The sequence below is a fragment of the Notothenia rossii genome, assembly GCF_949606895.1.
Source record: "Notothenia rossii genome assembly, chromosome: 8".
NCBI classification, from domain to species: Eukaryota; Metazoa; Chordata; class Actinopteri; order Perciformes; family Nototheniidae; genus Notothenia; species Notothenia rossii.
Genome location: NC_136906.1, coordinates 83043770 through 83063122, shown reverse-complemented (window position 1 = coordinate 83063122; position 19353 = coordinate 83043770). Strand labels below are relative to the sequence as shown.

General features: G+C 48.3%; 1 protein-coding gene across 1 annotated transcript in view; it reads left to right on the top strand.

Annotated features, from left to right (window-relative positions):
* Positions 1-2959: 2959 nt before the first annotated feature.
* The window catches only part of LOC307016754 (kinesin-like protein KIF26A), a 32836-nt gene continuing 16442 nt past the window's right edge, over positions 2960-19353 (top strand). The window contains exons 1-5 of the mRNA XM_079646054.1: positions 2960-3012; positions 6986-7165; positions 7256-7349; positions 8829-9154; positions 15754-15931. Coding sequence (XP_079502180.1) covers positions 3004-3012; positions 6986-7165; positions 7256-7349; positions 8829-9154; positions 15754-15931 — 787 coding nt within the window. The 5' untranslated portion in view covers positions 2960-3003. The remainder of the gene's footprint in view (positions 3013-6985; positions 7166-7255; positions 7350-8828; positions 9155-15753; positions 15932-19353) is intronic.

Genomic DNA, 19353 nt, shown 5'->3' with positions numbered 1-19353 from the left:
GGATCTGAACGGAGGGTCTTCAGGTGGATCTGAACGGGGGGTCTTCAGGTGGATCTGAACGGAGGGTCTTCAGGTGGATCTGAACGGAGGGTCTTCAGGTGGATCTGAACGGAGGGTCTTCAGGTGGATCTGAACGGAGGGTCTTCAGGTGGATCTGAACGGAGGGTCTTCAGGTGGATCTGAACGGGGGGTCTTCAGGTGGATCTGAACGGAGGGTCTTCAGGTGGATCTGATGGAGGTTTCCGGTCTCCGCTGGTTTCTCTCTGGATCCGGCGGACTTCCTGTCAACAACACGAGAGGTTCTGACGTTTGACCGGTCGGCAGTGGACCAATCACATGACTGAAGATGAAAGGAAATAATTTGGACATATTAGTTATTTACGGACAGAGTGAAATCCCCTTCACGGGAGTTACTCTGAGAAGAGGGTCCAGCTGGGTAATCTGAGATGCAAAAGTCTACGAGGGAGAGAAGACTCCGGGGACAGAGGAGACGGGTGGGGTTAATGATGAGGGAACACACTGTTGTTGACCAAACTAAGTTCTTGGAGAACTCCCGAAGGCTCAGGACTTTGGTTGCAGACGTGACTTAACGGAGGACAGAAAGACGGACAGCCAGTTTAACAAATCGACTTCTTGCTGAGAGTGGAAATAGGACGCAGCGTAATCACACAGTCTACTGAGGATCGGCTGATGGAGACGTTTGTTGGAGGCAGTTTTGATCTTCGCTGGACTTCCTCGCTCGAGGGCGGACGGCTTACGGATTAATCGAAGATGCTTGTGTGCAGAGGATGAAATAGATCCAAGAAGGAAAACTCCCACAGGACTAAAAGACTTTGAATGCTCCTGGAAACTAAAAACACCTCGAGAGTCCTCGATGACCACGGGAGTCTCTTCAGTCTGAACCCGATCTGAAAGGGTGATTCTCTGGATCAGACTCTGAAGGTCCTCTCGCTGCCATGTGGGACCCTGAAACACACCTTTGTCCTCTGCGGCGCCGCCTCCATGGTGCCTCCTCCTCCTCCTCCTCCTCCTTGTTGGATTACACCTGTGTTCATAATGATGAATGAGGACAGGAACGTGTTCGGTTCCTCTTCAAACCCAAGAGCTGAGAGCAGATAATGGAATCAGAGGAACTGTGAGTATCACCTCATTGTGACGTGCAAAGAGTTATATGGATTATTCCAGGGTTTCTAACCAGCTCAGTGTTGAGGGTGTTGATGTGTTCAGGGGACGGAGAGCAGTCCATAAATCCAGCTTCAATCAGGACGCAGAGTTTAAAGGGACCAGCAGGGGTGTTACCTTTAACGATGGCTTGTAAACTGACAGGAACCCTTCAAGCACTCTCAGAGGAAGGGTCTTCATCGGTCCCTGAGGTCTCTTCCTGGTCGAGGCTGTTTAATACGTTACCTCATTAACCCTCTCAAAGACAGATAGTCTCTCTGTGTGCATCGTTCAGCAGGAAGTACTCCACTAAACTCTCTGATTATGAATCTGACCTGTAAACTGAGTCCTCAAGCCATCACTGTGCACTTAGAGGCTCCTTATGAGCTGCGTTATCAACTGGCTGCTGCCCAACACATACACTGATCCCCAAATCTGAGGCTAACGCTAACTGATGTTTGTTAGTGACATACAACTTTAGCTAGCGCAGCTACGTGAGCATCTTCATACGGAGGCCCACAGGTGCAAACGCTCCACAACGATATCAAATCTCTTCCATCAGGAGAAGCTGCTTCAGAAAGGATGCAGATACAGAAACCCAAATGTTCCACATGAAGAAACATCTCCAGCAACAACACATGCAGCGTTTAGAGAACATTCAGCAGCTTGAGGAGACATGCAGCGTTTAGAGAACATTCAGCAGCTTGAGGAGACATGCAGCGTTTAGAGAACATTCAGCAGCTTGAGGAGACATGCAGCGTTTAGAGAACATTCAGCAGCTTGAGGAGACATGCAGCGTTTAGAGAACATTCAGCATCTTGAGGAGACATGCAGCGTTTAGAGAACATTCAGCATCTTGAGGAGACATGCAGCGTTTAGAGAACATTCAGCAGCTTGAGGAGACATGCAGCGTTTAGAGAACATTCAGCATCTTGAGGAGACATGCAGCGTTTAGAGAACATTCAGCATCTTGAGGAGACATGCAGCGTTTAGAGAACATTCAGCATCTTGAGGAGACATGCAGCGTTTAGAGAACATTCAGCAGCTTGAGGAGACATGCAGCGTTTAGAGAACATTCAGCATCTTGAGGAGACATGCAGCGTTTAGAGAACATTCAGCATCTTGAGGAGACATGCAGCGTTTAGAGAACATTCAGCATCTTGAGGAGACATGCAGAGTTTAGAGAACATTCAGCAGCGTTTAGAGAACATTCAGCAGCTTGAGGAGACATGCAGCATTTAGAGAACATTCAGCAGCTTGAGGAGACATGCAGCGTTTAGAGAACATTCAGCAGCTTGAGGAGACATGCAGCATTTAGAGAACATTCAGCAGCTTGAGGAGACATGCAGCATTTAGAGAACATTCAGCAGCTTGAGGAGACATGCAGCGTTTAGAGAACATTCAGCAGCTTGAGGAGACATGCAGCGTTTAGAGAACATTCAGCAGCTTGAGGAGACATGCAGCATTTAGAGAACATTCAGCAGCTTGAGGAGACATGCAGCATTTAGAGAACATTCAGCAGCTTGAGGAGACATGCATTCTACTTTATTGACCTGTTCCATCATACGTTCTATACACACAGGTAATGTCTCATATGGTCCTTTCTGTCCTCCGGTCTGACTCTTGTCTTGTTAACCCTTCAGGGCGGCTCAGAGGCTCAGTCTGTCCCGCAGGAGGAGGTCCCCTCCCCCGCCGGCCCCCGGGGCCCCCACCCGCCCCATCGAGGCCCAGGGGCCCCTGCTGTACACCGGAGGCTTCAGCGGGGCCCTGCAGCTCTCCTCCCCCCCCATCCCACCAGGCCTCCTCCGGGCCGGCAGCAGCAAGGTTAAAGACACACCGGGGATGGGGAAGGTAAGACGCCATGGTGGTGCCCAGAATGCACTGCAGGGGGTTAGGGGTTGGGGGGGCGGGGGTCACATGTCATCTGAAGGAAGCAGCTTATGGAGGACATGTCGTTAACCACTTCATTAGCCTAGCTCTGCACAACTGCATCATGGACGTATAAAGAGAATGTTAAATACATTAATAAAGAAATCATAATAATATTTGAACAATAATAACTAAAGAGAATAGCCATGTTGACAATACTGAAGTATTCTTAGATCCAGGGTGAACTGATATTAGAATATTAATTAACATTCACTCAGCTCTGTCCTTCTGTCAGATTAAAAGCACTGTTTTCTGCTGTGAAGAAGATTCTGTATGAAGCGACTGGAGCGTCAGATTAAAACCTGGTGACGCTCCGATGCCCCGACGCTCCGATGCTCCGACGCCCCGACGCTCCGATGCTCCGACGCCCCGATGCTCCGACGCCCCGACGCTCCGATGCTCCGGCGCCCCGACGCTCCGATGCTCCGACGCCCCGACGCCCCGACGCTCCGATGCTCCGACGCCCCGACGCTCCGATGCTCTGACGCCCCGACGCTCCGATGCTCCGACGCCCCGACGCCCCGATGCTCCGACGCCCCGACGCTCCGATGCTCCGACGCCCCGACGCTCCGATGCTCCGACGCCCCGACGCTCCGACGCCCCGACGCTCCGACGCTCCGACGCCCCGACGCTCCGACGCTCCGACGCCCCGACGCCCCGACGCTCCGACGCCCCGACGCTCCGACGCTCCGACGCCCCGACGCTCCGACGCCCCGACGCTCCGATGCTCCGACGCCCCGACGCTCCGACGCTCCGACGCCCCGACGCTGCGTCAGGCTTTCGTCATGAGGAAACGGGCGTGGTTAGATATGAACTGGGTTAGAAAGCGAGACTCAGGCAGTCAGGCCTTCATCAGCTCTCTGTTGGGGTTAACTCGACGTATGAAATGGACATCTGGAAAACGTTTGTGAAAGTGCTCGGTGACGTCAGGATCTGAAAGAGGGCCACTCGTTGAAGCAGGTTCAGCATGTTGGCTAACCTAAAGGCTTTCATATGAAGTTTTCTAATGCAGGGTGTGCAGATGCAAACCAAAGCAACATTCCTTCTGACAGCAGGCAAAGGGTGGGGACCACACTCATTTCATCCAGATGTTGTATTTCTTGTTCCACATCGTCGCTGACAGAGCTGCAGAGTCAGCAGAGGTCAAGTTTAGAGCCAATAACGATCAGGGACGATCAGCGACGCAGCACTTTTTAAATGATGTGTCGCGGCGGGCCAGCAGAGCGCATCGTGGGAGAAGGAGACACTGCAGCTGCACAGCGGACACTCAATGCTTTATAACCAGAGATTCATCCGAGCTGAGAGAAGATTCATAATTAGATTCATATCGAGGGGGAAAGGAAAGGCCATAGGGGCCATGGTTGCAGTAGTAGTATATATATATATATATATATATATATATATATATATGTAGTGCATGTAATAGGGTTATACCATGTAGTCTGGAAGTTTTTCCTTATACGATGTGAGGGTCTAAGGACAGAGGATGCAGTTTTTCTCATACTGATATTGTGCACAAACTGTGCTGCTGCATTTACTGTAAAGTGTCCTTTCTGCAGGTATTTGTATTATATGCGCAGCACTTTGGCTCGACCAAAAATCGTTTTAAAAATGTGTTATATAAATAAAACCTGATTTGATAATCGTAAAAGACAATGAAGGGATTGTTGTGGTTAATGTTAACAAGAAGTTGTGTGTAAAACACAATGCCTCCCTATGTGTGTACTGCTTTTGGGTCCGCATACAAGAACAACTTCACAATAATATGATTTGGAAAATTAACTCAGGATCTTGACATGCCAAGATCAAAATGGTAGTTTTGAGTCCCCTAAAATTGTATAATCGACCCAAAATGCATCAAAATCAGTCCACAGAGAGTACAGATATGGACTTTCTGCTTAATACCATTATTGATCCTGAATGTGTCAGACATGGACTCCTCAATAACCCCCAAAACCAACATCCAAAACCCTGACAGCTGTCTCTTTCTGTCCCTCTCTGTCTCTTTCTGTCCCTCTCTTTCCCTTTATGTCCCTTTATGTCCCTCTCTGTCCCTTTATGTCCCTCTCTGTCTCTTTCTGTCCATCTCTGTCTCTTTATGTCCCTCTCTTTCCCTTTCTGTCTCTTTTTGTCAATTTCTGTCCCTCTATGTCCCTTTATGTCCCTCTCTGTCCATTTCTATCCCTTTCTGCCCCTCTCTGTCCCGTTCTGTCCCTTTCTGTCCCTTTATATCCCTCTCTGTCCCTCTCTGTCCCTTTCTGTCTCTCTCTGTCCCTCTTTGTCCCTCTCTGTCCCTCTCTGTCCCTTTATATCCCTCTCTGTCCCTTTCTGTCCCTTGCTGTCCCTTTCTGTCCCTCTCTGTCCCTTTCTGTATCTCTATGTCCCTCTATGTCCCTTTCTGTCTCTCTCTGTCCCTTTATGTCCCTCTCTATCCCTCTCTTTCCCTCTCTGTCCCTTTATGTCTCTCTCTGTCCCTCTTTGTCCCTCTCTGTCCCTCTCTGTCCCTTTCTATCCCTTTATATCCCTCTCTGTCCCTTTCTGTCCCTTGCTGTCCCTTTCTGTCCCTCTCTGTCCCTTTCTGTATCTCTATGTCCCTCTATGTCCCTTTCTGTCTCTCTCTGTCCCTTTATGTCCCTCTCTATCCCTCTCTTTCCCTCTCTGTCCCTTTATCTCTCTCTCTGTCCCTCTTTGTCCCTCTCTATCCCTCTCTGTCCCTTTCTGCCCCTCTCTGTCCCTTTCTATCCCTCTCTGTCCCTCTCTGTCCCTCTCTGTCCCTTTCTATCCCTCTCTGTCCCTCTCTGTCCCTTTCTGTCCCTCTCTGTCCCTTTCTATCCCTCTGTCCCTCTCTGTCACTTTCTGTCCTTTTCTGTTCCTCTCTGTCCCTTTCTGTTCCTCTCTGTCCCTTTCTGTCCCTCTCTGTCACTTTCTGTCCTTTTCTGTTCCTCTCTGTCCCTTTCTGTTCCTCTCTGTCCCTTTCTGTCCCTCTCTGTCCCTTTCTATCCCTCTGTCCCTCTCTGTCACTTTCTGTCCTTTTCTGTCCCTCTCTGTCCTTTTCTGCTCCTCTCTGTCCCTCTCTGTCCCTTTCTGTCCTTTTCTGTCTCTCTCTGTCTCTCTCTGTCTCTTTCTGTACATTTATTTCCCTCTCTGTCCCTTTCTGTCCCTCTCTGTCTCTTTCTGTCCCTTTCTGTCCCTCTCTGTCCCTCTCTGTCCCTCTCTGTCCCTTTATGTCCCTCTCTGTCTCTCTCTGTCTCTCTCTGTATCTTTCTGTCCTTTTCTGTCCCTCTCTGTCCCTCTCTATCTCTCTCTGTCTCTTTCTGTCCCTCTCTGTCGCTTTCTGTCATTTTCTGTTCCTCTCTGTCCCTCTCTGTCTCTATCTGTCCCTTTATGTCCCTCTCTGTCTCTCTCTGTCTCTCTCTGTATCTTTCTGTCCTTTTCTGTCCCTCTCTGTCCCTCTCTATCTCTCTCTGTCTCTTTCTGTCCCTCTCTGTCTCTTTCTGTCCCTTTCTGTCCCTCTCTGTCCCTCTCTGTCCCTCTCTGTCCCTTTATGTCCCTCTCTGTCTCTCTCTGTCTCTCTCTGTATCTTTATGTCCTTTTCTGTCCCTCTCTGTCCCTCTCTATCTCTCTCTGTCTCTTTCTGTCCCTCTCTGTCGCTTTCTGTCATTTTCTGTTCCTCTCTGTCCCTCTCTGTCTCTCTCTGTCCCTTTATGTCCCTCTCTGTCTCTCTCTGTCTCTCTCTGTATCTTTCTGTCCTTTTCTGTCCCTCTCTGTCTCTCTCTGTCTCTCTCTGTCTCTCTCTGTCTCTCTCTGTCCCTCTCTGTCCCTTTCTGTCTCTCTCTGTCTCTCTCTGTCCCTCTCTGTCTCTCTCTGTCTCTCTCTGTCCCTCTCTGTCCCTCAGGTCCGGGTCATGGTCCGGGTGTGCTCGGCCCTCAGCGAGTCGATGGACTCCATGTCTCTGCTGAAGCTGGACGTCAGGAAGAAGCTGCTGACGCTCAGCGAGGCGTCGGCCAGACCGAGGAGACCCGGCGCTCCCAAGACCTTCGCCTTCGACCACATCTTCTCCCAGGATGCATCACAGGTGAGACTAGTTTGATTTCTTAGTGTAAACTATGGATGTGCAGTTCTCTCTCCTGATTGGTGGATTCTAACCTGATCTGTGTCCTGATAGGCCGAGGTGTGTTCGGGGGCGGTGGCTGAGGTCATCCAGGCGGTGGTGAACGGAGCGGACGGCTGCGTCTTCAGCTTCGGACACGCTAACCTGGGTACAGACACACACACACTCACACACACACACACACACACACACACACACACACACACACACACACACACACACACACACACACACACACACACACACACACACACACACACACACACACACACACACACACACACACACACACACACACACACACACACACACACACACACACACACACACACACACAGACACACACACACACACACACACACACACACACACACACACACTCACACACACACGCTAACCTGGGTACAGACACACACACACACACACACACACACACACACACACACACACACACACACACACACACACACACACACACACACACAGACACACACACACACACACACACACACACACACAGACACACACTCACACACACACGCTAACCTGGGTACACACACACACACACACACACACACACACACACACACACACACACACACACAGACACACACACACAGACACACACAAACACACACACACGCTAACCTGGGTACACACACACACACACACACACACACACACACACACACACACACACACACACACACACACACACACACACACACACACACTCATACAAACATGCTAACCTGGGCACACACACACACGCTAACCTGGGTACACACACACACACACACACACACACACACACACACACACACACACACACACACACACACACCACCAGTTGGGTATTTCAGTTCTTTATGCTGCAGTGTTGTGGCACTTCAGCACTCACAACAGGAAAGAATGAAACAGAGGAATCAATAAAACACAGATATAGTTGAGATTAATCATTATTATTTAGTTGTTGCAACAAACAAACAATAATGGGGAGTACATCGCCTGCTGCCACAGCAGCCAATCGCGGAAATGCCCCCCAGACCAGAAAGATCTCATGTGCTTTATGTAAAACACACACGAACATACACTACACAGCACACGTGGCAGAGATGCTCCAACCTTATTCAGTCACATGTTGCGTCCTCTGAGTTCTCCATGATCCCAGATTTCATGAGCTTATTTAGCAGCTACCACACATGCCAATGTTTACAACTGCTGGTGACGAGTCAGCTGATTGCCTCGATGGGCCTCCTTCCAGCAAACCAAATGAACAGCACACCGTCCACTATACTGTAGCTTATACCATGTGACGTTAATGAATACACCAGAAATACGCTGTAATAAACATTCTGCTATAACACATTGAACAAAATGTTAAAATCTGAAAATGATTGACCCCCTGCCCCCATTGTTGAGAAGGAGGTCCGGACCACTGGCCCAGACGGAGATTTCCTCAAACCCCATGACTGGTTCCTGCATTGGTGCTGGATATGAATACATTGCTGTTGGCATGATTATAGTGTTGTGTGTATTTTGAAACTCTGTTGTCCCTGTGTCTGGACTTGCCTTCCTTCCTGTGTTTCGCATCCCCTCTCACGCTATGATTGACCCCGCCCCCAAGGTAAGACGTACACTATGATTGGTCGGGACTGCTCCACCCAGAGTCTGGGCGTCGCCCCCACAGCCATCTCCTGGCTCTTCAAGGTGATGGAGGACCGGAGGGAGAAGTCCGGCGCTGGCTTCTCCGTCAGGGCGTCGGCCGTGGAGATCTCCGGCCGCGACGAGGCGCTCACCGACCTCCTGGCTGACCAGCAGGGGGCGCTCACCCACCTCCTGGCTGACCAGCAGGGGGCGCTCACCGACCTCCTGGCTGATCTCGCCTGCTCCTCAGCGGGGGGCCAGCATGGGGCCGTGATGCTGAGAGAAGACCCCCTCTGTGGATCCCAGGTACAGAGGAACACTCCTTCTTCCTCTCCAGTTATTATTACAATAGTTAGCATTGTGTTTCACTGTAGAGTAATTAATTTCACGTTCTGCTCTTGCTGCTGGCGACTCGATGCCCACTCAGTGGAGTCGCCAAGAGGCTTGGCTTTAGGCCGTGACGCGTGAGGTTGAAGGGATAGAGTGCAGCGAGGCGCTCTGAAAGAAGATCATCGACAGGATTCAAGACTCAAGGCTCTTATTGTCATGTGCTCAGAGCTACAGTGTAGATATGACAATCTGAGGTCACAGGTGTCATGGCTTGGCTCTTGGCCATAACAAAAAGTGTGGGAAGGACGAGAACATATATGAAAAATATATGTATTAACAGAAGCTTAACGTAAACCAAAACAACTAACACAAAGGAAAAACAAAAGACGAAGCGACGTAGCTGCTCCGAGGTCAGGTCCTCTGCGGGAGAGAGATTGCGGGTCTCACTCAGGCCCTTTAACCCTCTGGTACCGGCCGCCAGGTGTCCTCAATCCCAGCTGATAGACCAAAGGGAAGACCTTAAAGGAACATACACACACACCAGAGATAACAAGGCAGGGGTCGTCACACAGGCTCCTCCCACAGAACACAATCAAACAGATGAAAAAGTGAAAGTAATACAAATAAAATAGAATATAATGGAAATAGTACAATAACAGTCGATATACAAGTCATTGGAATATTGGTATATATATAACTTCAGACGAATGTTTATGGATGTTCTTCACAAGGTTCAAGTGTTTAATAGCCTTATGGCCTGTGGGATGAAACTGTTCCTGAGTCTGGTGGTTTTAGTCCTGAAACTGTCCCTGAGTCTGGTGGTTTTAGTCCTGAAACTGTCCCTGAGTCTGGTGGTCTTAGTCCTGAAACTGTCTCTGAGTCTGGTGGTTTTAGTCCTGAAACTGTCCCTGAGTCTGGTGGTTTTAGTCCTGAAACTGTCCCTGAGTCTGGTGGTTTTAGTCCTGAAACTGTCCCTGAGTCTGGTGGTTTTAGACCTGAAACTGTCTCTGAGTCTGTTGGTTTTAGTCCTGGAACTGTCCCTGAGTCTGGTGGTTTTAGTCCTGGAACTGTTCCTGAGTCTGGTGGTTTTAGTCCTGAAACTGTGTCTGAGTCTGGTGGTTTTAGTCCTGAAACTGTCCCTGAGTCTGGTGGTTTTAGTCCTGGAACTGTCCCTGAGTCTGGTGGTTTTAGTCCTGAAACTGTCCCTGAGTCTGGTGGTTTTAGACCTGAAACTGTGTCTGAGTCTGGTGGTTTTAGTCCTGAAACTGTCTCTGAGTCTGGTGGTTTTAGACCTGAAACTGTCCCTGAGTCTGGTGGTTTTAGTCCTGAAACTGTTCCTGAGTCTGGTGGTTTTAGTCCTGAAACTGTCCCTGAGTCTGGTGGTTTTAGTCCTGAAACTGTCCCTGAGTCTGTTGGTTTTAGACCTGAAACTGTCCCTGAGTCTGTTGGTTTTAGACCTGAAACTGTCTCTGAGTCTGGTGGTTTTAGTCCTGAAACTGTCCCTGAGTCTGGTGGTTTTAGTCCTGAAACTGTCCCTGAGTCTGTTGGTTTTAGACCTGAAACTGTCTCTGAGTCTGGTGGTTTTAGTCCTGAAACTGTCCCTGAGTCTGTTGGTTTTAGTCCTGAAACTGTCTCTGAGTCTGGTGGTTTTAGTCCTGAAACTGTCCCTGAGTCTGTTGGTTTTAGACCTGAAACTGTCTCTGAGTCTGGTGGTTTTAGTCCTGAAACTGTCCCTGAGTCTGGTGGTTTTAGTCCTGAAACTGTCCCTGAGTCTGGTGGTTTTAGTCCTGAAACTGTCCCTGAGTCTGGTGGTTTTAGTCCTGAAACTGTCCCTGAGTCTGGTGGTTTTAGTCCTGAAACTGTCCCTGAGTCTGGTGGTTTTAGTCCTGAAACTGTCCCTGAGTCTGGTAGTTTTAGTCCTGAAACTGTCCCTGAGTCTGGTGGTTTTAGTCCTGAAACTGTCCCTGAGTCTGGTGGTTTTAGACCTGAAGCTGTTCCTGAGTCTGGTGGTTTTAGTCCTGAAACTGTCCCTGAGTCTGGTGGTTTTAGTCCTGAAACTGTCCCTGAGTCTGGTGGTTTTAGTCCTGAAACTGTCCCTGAGTCTGGTGGTTTTAGTCCTGAAACTGTCCCTGAGTCTGGTGGTTTTAGACCTGAAGCTGTTCCTGAGTCTGGTGGTTTTAGTCCTGAAACTGTCTCTGAGTCTGGTGGTTTTAGTCCTGAAACTGTCCCTGAGTCTGGTGGTTTTAGTCCTGAAACTGTCCCTGAGTCTGGTGGTTTTAGTCCTGAAACTGTGTCTGAGTCTGGTGGTTTTAGTCCTGAAACTGTCCCTGAGTCTGGTGGTTTTAGTCCTGAAACTGTCTCTGAGTCTGGTGGTTTTAGTCCTGAAACTGTCCCTGAGTCTGGTGGTTTTAGTACTGAAACTGTCTCTGAGTCTGGTGGTTTTAGACCTGAAACCGTCCCTGAGTCTGGTGGTTTTAGTCCTGAAACTGTCCCTGAGTCTGGTGGTTTTAGTCCTGAAACTGTGTCTGAGTCTGGTGGTTTTAGTCCTGAAACTGTCCCTGAGTCTGGTGGTTTTAGTCCTGAAACTGTCTCTGAGTCTGGTGGTTTTAGTCCTGAAACTGTTCCTGAGTCAGGTGGTTTTAGTCCTGAAACTGTCCCTTACTCTGGTGGTTTTAGTCCTGAAACTGTCTCTGAGTCAGGTGGTTTTAGTCCTGAAACTGTTCCTGAGTCTGGTGGTTTTAGTCCTGAAACTGTTCCTGAGTCTGGTGGTTTTAGACCTGAAACTGTCCCTTACTCTGGTGGTTTTAGTCCTGAAACTGTCCCTGAGTCTGGTGGTTTTAGTCCTGAAGCTGTCCCTGAGTCTGGAGGTTTTAGACCTGAAACTGTCCCTGAGTCTGGTGGTTTTAGAACTGAAACTGTCCCTGAGTCTGGTGGTTTTAGTCCTGAAGCTGTCCCTGAGTCTGGAGGTTTTAGAACTGAAACTGTCCCTGAGTCTGGTGGTTTTAGTCCTGAAGCTGTCCCTGAGTCTGGTGGTTTTAGACCTGAAACTGTCCCTGAGTCTGGTGGTTTTAGACCTGAAACTGTCCCTGAGTCTGGTGGTTTTAGTCCTGAAGCTGTCCCTGAGTCTGGTGGTTTTAGACCTGAAGCTGTCCCTGAGTCTGGTGGTTTTAGACCTGAAACTGTCCCTGAGTCTGGTGGTTTTAGACCTGAAACTGTCCCTGAGTCTGGTGGTTTTAGTCCTGAAACTGTCCCTGAGTCTGGTGGTTTTAGTCCTGAAGCTGTCCCTGAGTCTGGTGGTTTTAGACCTGAAACTGTCCCTGAGTCTGGTGGTTTTAGTCCTGAAGCTGTCCCTGAGTCTGGTGGTTTTAGACCTGAAACTGTCCCTGAGTCTGGTGGTTTTAGACCTGAAACTGTCCCTGAGTCTGGTGGTTTTAGTCCTGAAACTGTCCCTGAGTCTGGTGGTTTTAGTCCTGAAGCTGTCCCTGAGTCTGGTGGTTTTAGACCTGAAACTGTCCCTGAGTCTGGTGGTTTTAGACCTGAAACTGTCCCTGAGTCTGGTGGTTTTAGTCCTGAAACTGTTCCTGAGTCTGATGGTTTTAGTCCTGAAACTGTCCCTGAGTCTGGTGGTTTTAGACCTGAAACTGTTCCTGAGTCTGGTGGTTTTAGTCCTGAAGCTGTCCCTGAGTCTGGTGGTTTTAGTCCTGAAGCTGTCCCTGAGTCTGGTGGTTTTAGTCCTGAAACTGTCCCTGAGTCTGGTGGTTTTAGTCCTGAAGCTGTCCCTGAGTCTGGTGGTTTTAGTCCTGAAGCTGTCCCTGAGTCTGGTGGTTTTAGACCTGAAACTGTCCCTGAGTCTGGTGGTTTTAGTCCTGAAACTGTCCCTGAGTCTGGTGGTTTTAGTCCTGAAGCTGTCCCTGAGTCTGGTGGTTTTAGTCCTGAAGCTGTCCCTGAGTCTGGTGGTTTTAGACCTGAAACTGTCCCTGAGTCTGGTGGTTTTAGTCCTGAAGCTGTCCCTGAGTCTGGTGGTTTTAGACCTGAAACTGTCCCTGAGTCTGGTGGTTTTAGTCCTGAAACTGTCCCTGAGTCTGGTGGTTTTAGTCCTGAAACTGTCCCTGAGTCTGGTGGTTTTAGTCCTGAAACTGTCCCTGAGTCTGGTGGTTTTAGTCTTGGAACCGTTTCTGAGTCTGGTGGTTTTAGTCCTGAAACCGTCCCTGAGTCTGGTGGTTTTAGACCTGAAGCTGTCCCTGAGTCTGGTGGTTTTAGTCCTGAAACTGTCCCTGAGTCTGGTGGTTTTAGTCTTGGAACCGTTTCTGAGTCTGGTGGTTTTAGTCTTGGAACCGTTTCTGAGTCTGGTGGTTTTAGTCCTGAAACTGTCCCTGAGTCTGGTGGTTTTAGTCTTGGAACCGTTTCTGAGTCTGGTGGTTTTAGTCCTGAAACTGTCCCTGAGTCTGGTGGTTTTAGTCCTGAAGCTGTCCCTGAGTCTGGTGGTTTTAGACCTGATGCTGCGGTGCCGCCTGCAGGACGGCAGCAGGCAGAACAGTTTGTTGTTAAAATAATTCATGTCACCGTCTGCTCTGTGTCTCAATGCCCGCTCAGTGGAGTCACCAAGAGGCTAGACTTGGCTTTAGACTGCAACGCGTTGTCAACTAGAAAGTCCTTACTGAGGGTTAGGCGTGAGCCCAGGTGATGACTGGTGGAAGTCTTCAACAAATTGAACTCAAGCAGGAAACATTTCAGTTCATGACCTCAGGATGACCTTTCAGTCATGGTTTCTGCTCTCATTGAGCAGTCAGTGTTCATGACCTCAGGATGACCTTTCAGTCATGGTTTCTGCTCTCATTGAGCAGTCAGTGTTCATGACCTCAGGATGACCTTTCAGTCATGGTTTCTGTTCTCATAGAGCAGCCGCAGTGTTCATGAACTCAGGATGACCTTTCAGTCAGGGTTTCTGCTCTCATTGAGCAGTCAGTGTTCATGACCTCAGGATGACCTTTCAGTCATGGTTTCTGCTCTCATTGAGCAGTCAGTGTTCATGACCTCAGGATGACCTTTCAGTCATGGTTTCTGCTCTCATTGAGCAGCCGCAGTGTTCATGACCTCAGGATGACCTTTCAGTCATGGTTTCTGCTCTCATTGAGCAGTCAGTGCTCATGACCTCAGGATGACCTTTCAGTCATGGTTTCTGCTCTCATTGAGCAGCCGCAGTGTTCATGACCTCAGGATGACCTTTCAGTCATGGTTTCTGCTCTCATTGAGCAGTCAGTGTTCATGACCTCAGGATGACCTTTCAGTCATGGTTTCTGTTCTCATTGAGCAGTCAGTGTTCATGACCTCAGGATGACCTTTCAGTCATGGTTTCTGCTCTCATTGAGCAGTCAGTGTTCATGACCTCAGGATGACCTTTCAGTCATGGTTTCTGCTCTCATTGAGCAGCCGCAGTGTTCATGACCTCAGGATGACCTTTCAGTCATGGTTTCTGTTCTCATTGAGCAGTCAGTGTTCATGACCTCAGGATGACCTTTCAGTCATGGTTTCTGCTCTCATTGAGCAGTCAGTGTTCATGACCTCAGGATGACCTTTCAGTCATGGTTTCTGCTCTCATTGAGCAGTCAGTGTTCATGACCTCAGGATGACCTTTCAGTCATGGTTTCTGCTCTCATTGAGCAGCCGCAGTGTTCATGACCTCAGGATGACCTTTCAGTCATGGTTTCTGCTCTCAGTGAGCAGTCAGTGTTCATGACCTCAGGATGACCTTTCAGTCATGGTTTCTGCTCTCAGTGAGCAGCCGCAGTGCTCATGACCTCAGGATGACCTTTCAGTCATGGTTTCTGCTCTCATTGAGCAGCCGAGTGTTCATGACCTCAGGATGACCTTTCAGTCATGGTTTCTGCTCTCATTGAGCAGCCGAGTGTTCATGACCTCAGGATGACCTTTCAGTCATGGTTTCTGCTCTCATTGAGCAGTCAGTGTTCATGACCTCAGGATGACCTTTCAGTCATGGTTTCTGCTCTCATTGAGCAGTCAGTGTTCATGACCTCAGGATGACCTTTCAGTCATGGTTTCTGCTCTCATTGAGCAGTCAGTGCTCATGACCTCAGGATGACCTTTCAGTCATGGTTTCTGTTCTCATTGAGCAGCCGCAGTGTTCATAAAACATACCACGTTTTAAAGCCCTTTGTTTTTCTCATACTGTCTTTGCTGCAGCACCTCTTTTCACCCTCTGTCTGAAACCAGAGCCCAGTCTGCTCTAATTGGTTAGCTGGCCGGCTCTGTTGTGATTGGTCAACAACTTAGAGATGTCCCGCCCCTTAGCCTATCACGTGTAATGTGTAGGAGCGCTAGCCAATAGCGTGTGATGTCACTATGCTCCAGAAGGAGACTAAGGAGTCCAATGGAGCTGGTTGTACGGAGCTCCTTCTGTCTGTTCCTCAGACCTCTCTCTGTCCGCTCAGTATTTCGACTCGCTTCATGAACAGTTTTGACTTCTGACTCATTGTGCAGTCACAGTATGTATGTATCCTCTTCTTCTACGATATGCTTCCTAACATGTCTGTTTGGACCCCCTGTCTCTCCACCAGCTGCAGAACCAGACGGAGTTGCGGGCGACCAATGCGGAACAAGCAGCATTTCTATTGGACGCCGCAGTGGCAGCGAGGAGGAGCAGCCGGTCCCCATTGGACCAGGAGGCCCGGAGGAACTCCCACTTCCTGTTTACTCTGCACCTCAGCCAGGAGCGGAAGGACAACAAGGCAGCAAGTCAGTGCACCATCGGCCAATCAAATATCAGACTGTCTTCCCCTGATGTAGCCCCGCCCCTTTCCCCACCTCCCGTTCAAACACTTAGTTATTCTGGTTTAGGTCAGAGATGATTCCCAGCAGAGGTGACGGGATGTTTACAGCTTCCTCTGATAGGAGGACACGACAGGAGGACACGACAGGAGGACACGACAGGAGGACATGACAGGAGGACATGAGGGTAACATCTGATAGGAGGACATGAGGGAAACATCTGATAGGACGACATGATGGTAACATCTGATAGGAGGACATGAGGGTAACATCTGATAGGAGGACATGAGGGTAACATCTGATAGGAGGACATGATGGTAACATCTGATAGGAGGACATGAGGGTAACATCTGATAGGAGGACATGAGGGTAACATCTGATAGGAGGACATGATGGTAACATCTGATAGGAGGACATGAGGGTAACATCTGATAGGAGGACATGATGGTAACATCTGATAGGAGGACATGATGGTAACATCTGATAGGAGGACATGACAGGAGGACATGAGGGTAACATCTGATAGGAGGACATGAGGGTAACATCTGATAGGAGGACATGAGGGTAACATCTGATAGGAGGACATGAGGGAAACATCTGATAGGAGGACATGACAGGAGGACATGAGGGTAACATCTGATAGGAGGACATGAGGGAAACATCTGATAGGACGACATGATGGTAATATCTGATAGGAGGACATGAGGGAAACATCTGATAGGAGGACATGAGGGTAACATCTGATAGGAGGACATGACAGGAGGACATGAGGGTAACATCTGATAGGAGGACATGAGGGAAACATCTGATAGGACGACATGATGGTAACATCTGATAGGAGGACATGAGGGTAACATCTGATAGGAGGACATGAGGGAAACATCTGATAGGACGACATGATGGTAACATCTGATAGGAGGACATGAGGGAAACATCTGATAGGACGACATGATGGTAACATCTGATAGGAGGACATGAGGGTAACATCTGATAGGAGGACATGATGGTAACATCTGATAGGAGGACATGAGGGTAACATCTGATAGGAGGACATGATGGTAACATCTGATAGGAGGACATGAGGGCAACATCTGATAGGAGGACATGATGGTAACATCTGATAGGAGGACATGATGGTAACATCTGATAGGAGGACATGAGGGTAACATCTGATAGGAGGACATGAGGGTAACATCTGATAGGAGGACATGAGGGTAACATCTGATAGGAGGACATGATGGTAAGATCTGATAGGAGGACATGAGGGTAACATCTGATAGGAGGACATGAGGGTAACATCTGATAGGAGGACATGATGGTAACATCTGATAGGAGGACATGATGGTAACATCTGATAGGAGGACATGAGGGTAACATCTGATAGGAGGACATGATGGTAACATCTGATAGGAGGACATGATGGTAACATCTGATAGGAGGACATGAGGGTAACATCTGATAGGAGGACATGAGGGTAACATCTGATAGGAGGACATGAGGGTAACATCTCATAGGAGGACATGAGGTTAACATCTGATAGGAGGACATGATGGTAACATCTGATAGGAGGACATGATGGTAACATCTGATAGGAGGACATGATGGTAACATCTGATAGGAGGACATGATGGTAACATCTGATAGGAGGACATGAGGGTAACATCTGATAGGAGGACATGAGGGTAACATCTGATAGGAGGACATGAGGGTAACATCTGATAGGAGGACATGAGGGTGACATCTGATAGGAGGACATGAGGGTAACATCTGATAGGAGGACATGATGGTAACATCTGATAGGAGGACATGATGGTAACATCTGATAGGAGGACATGTTTAATAACTCTCCAGAGTCTTGTGGTGAAGACGCTCTGCTGAGGAGCTACGAGAAGAACCAGCAGATATGAGACTGCAGAGCAAAGATCATGTTTATAATAACTCTCACTGACAGAAGACAAAGGTCGGTTTTCAGGACAAAGTCAACATTTGGAGAGAAAAGTCAGAATGTTGAATTCTTTTGAAAAGTCCGACAGGAGGAAACAGCATGTTGTAAACTGTGTTAGTGCTGCAGCCTCCTCCTCTGATATTCCTCTCTGACATGGAGCTGCTAATTAGCTTCACTCAGAGCGGCCGACTTGCTTAACAAGAGCATTAACGAGCAGCGCTAACGCCCCCCCCCCCCCCCCCCACACCTCATGTCACAGTTATTAGTGTTCCTCTGCTGCTTGTCCGCCGCTGGAATAAATCTGCATCTGTAACGAGCTTCAGGTCCTGCAGCTCAGACCGGGGGGAGCTCAGCGCTCAGCAGTTTGTAAATCTTGCTGATGTGAGAGGTATACTGTTTGCGCCACCATTTCTCAGAATAAATTAAACGAGCAGGAATAACGCATTACATTTCAGAGACGCTCCGGTATCCAGGAGAACAAGCTGAACTATATCAAATAAGATGTTGTTACCAGTGGCGAACCGGGTCGATCACAACTGGACCTACTGTAGACCCCCACCCCCCCCCTCCCGCCGTTATAATGTCCATCTGTTCACTGAACAACAACATCATCTTCACCTGTTGCCATTTCAACGTTAAAAACAATAAAACGGTGGCATTTCTCTGGATCCTCTGTCTCGCTCCCGTGAACTACCGCGCCTTCTCGAGCACCTGGCACCGAGGGGAACTCTGAAAGAACACGCCCGTTGTCTACAAATCAATATCAGTATCAGAATACCTTCAGTAGTCCCACAGAGGGGAGATGTGCAGCGTTACAGCAGAAAGAGCCACAGACAGCTTAGTGTTGCATATCTTACATGCGTTAAAAAGAGTACTAAGTTATAATATAATAAACAATATGCTAAAAGAGTACTAAGTTATAATATAATAAACAATATGCTAAAAGAGTACTAAGTTATAATATAATAAACAATATGCTAAAAGAGTACTAAGTTATAATATAATAAACAATATGCTAAAAGAGTACTAAGTTATAATATAATAAACAATATGCTAAAAGAGTACTAAGTTATAATATAATAAACAATATGCTAAAAAAAGATATAAACTAAAGATATCTGATTGGTTGATCAAACTGTCAGTCCAAACGCTCTCCTTCAGTGTGAGGGCCAGGATGTAGAATACCTTGGTGAAGGATATTCTACCCAGAGACCCAGAACAAGGTCTGAGTTCTAACACAAAACCAGTGACATGCGTAGTGCATGGACCGAGAAAGAGAAACAAATCAACGTAACACTGTGATATTACAGATCAACAACACAGACACCATTCTCTTTTATTCATTTTATTTACATTTTATACTTTTTTATATTATTAAAATCAATTTGTTGTTCCTTTAATCAGAGTGTTCCAGGGTATTCTCTGAATGCCTTGAAGGCCCTGG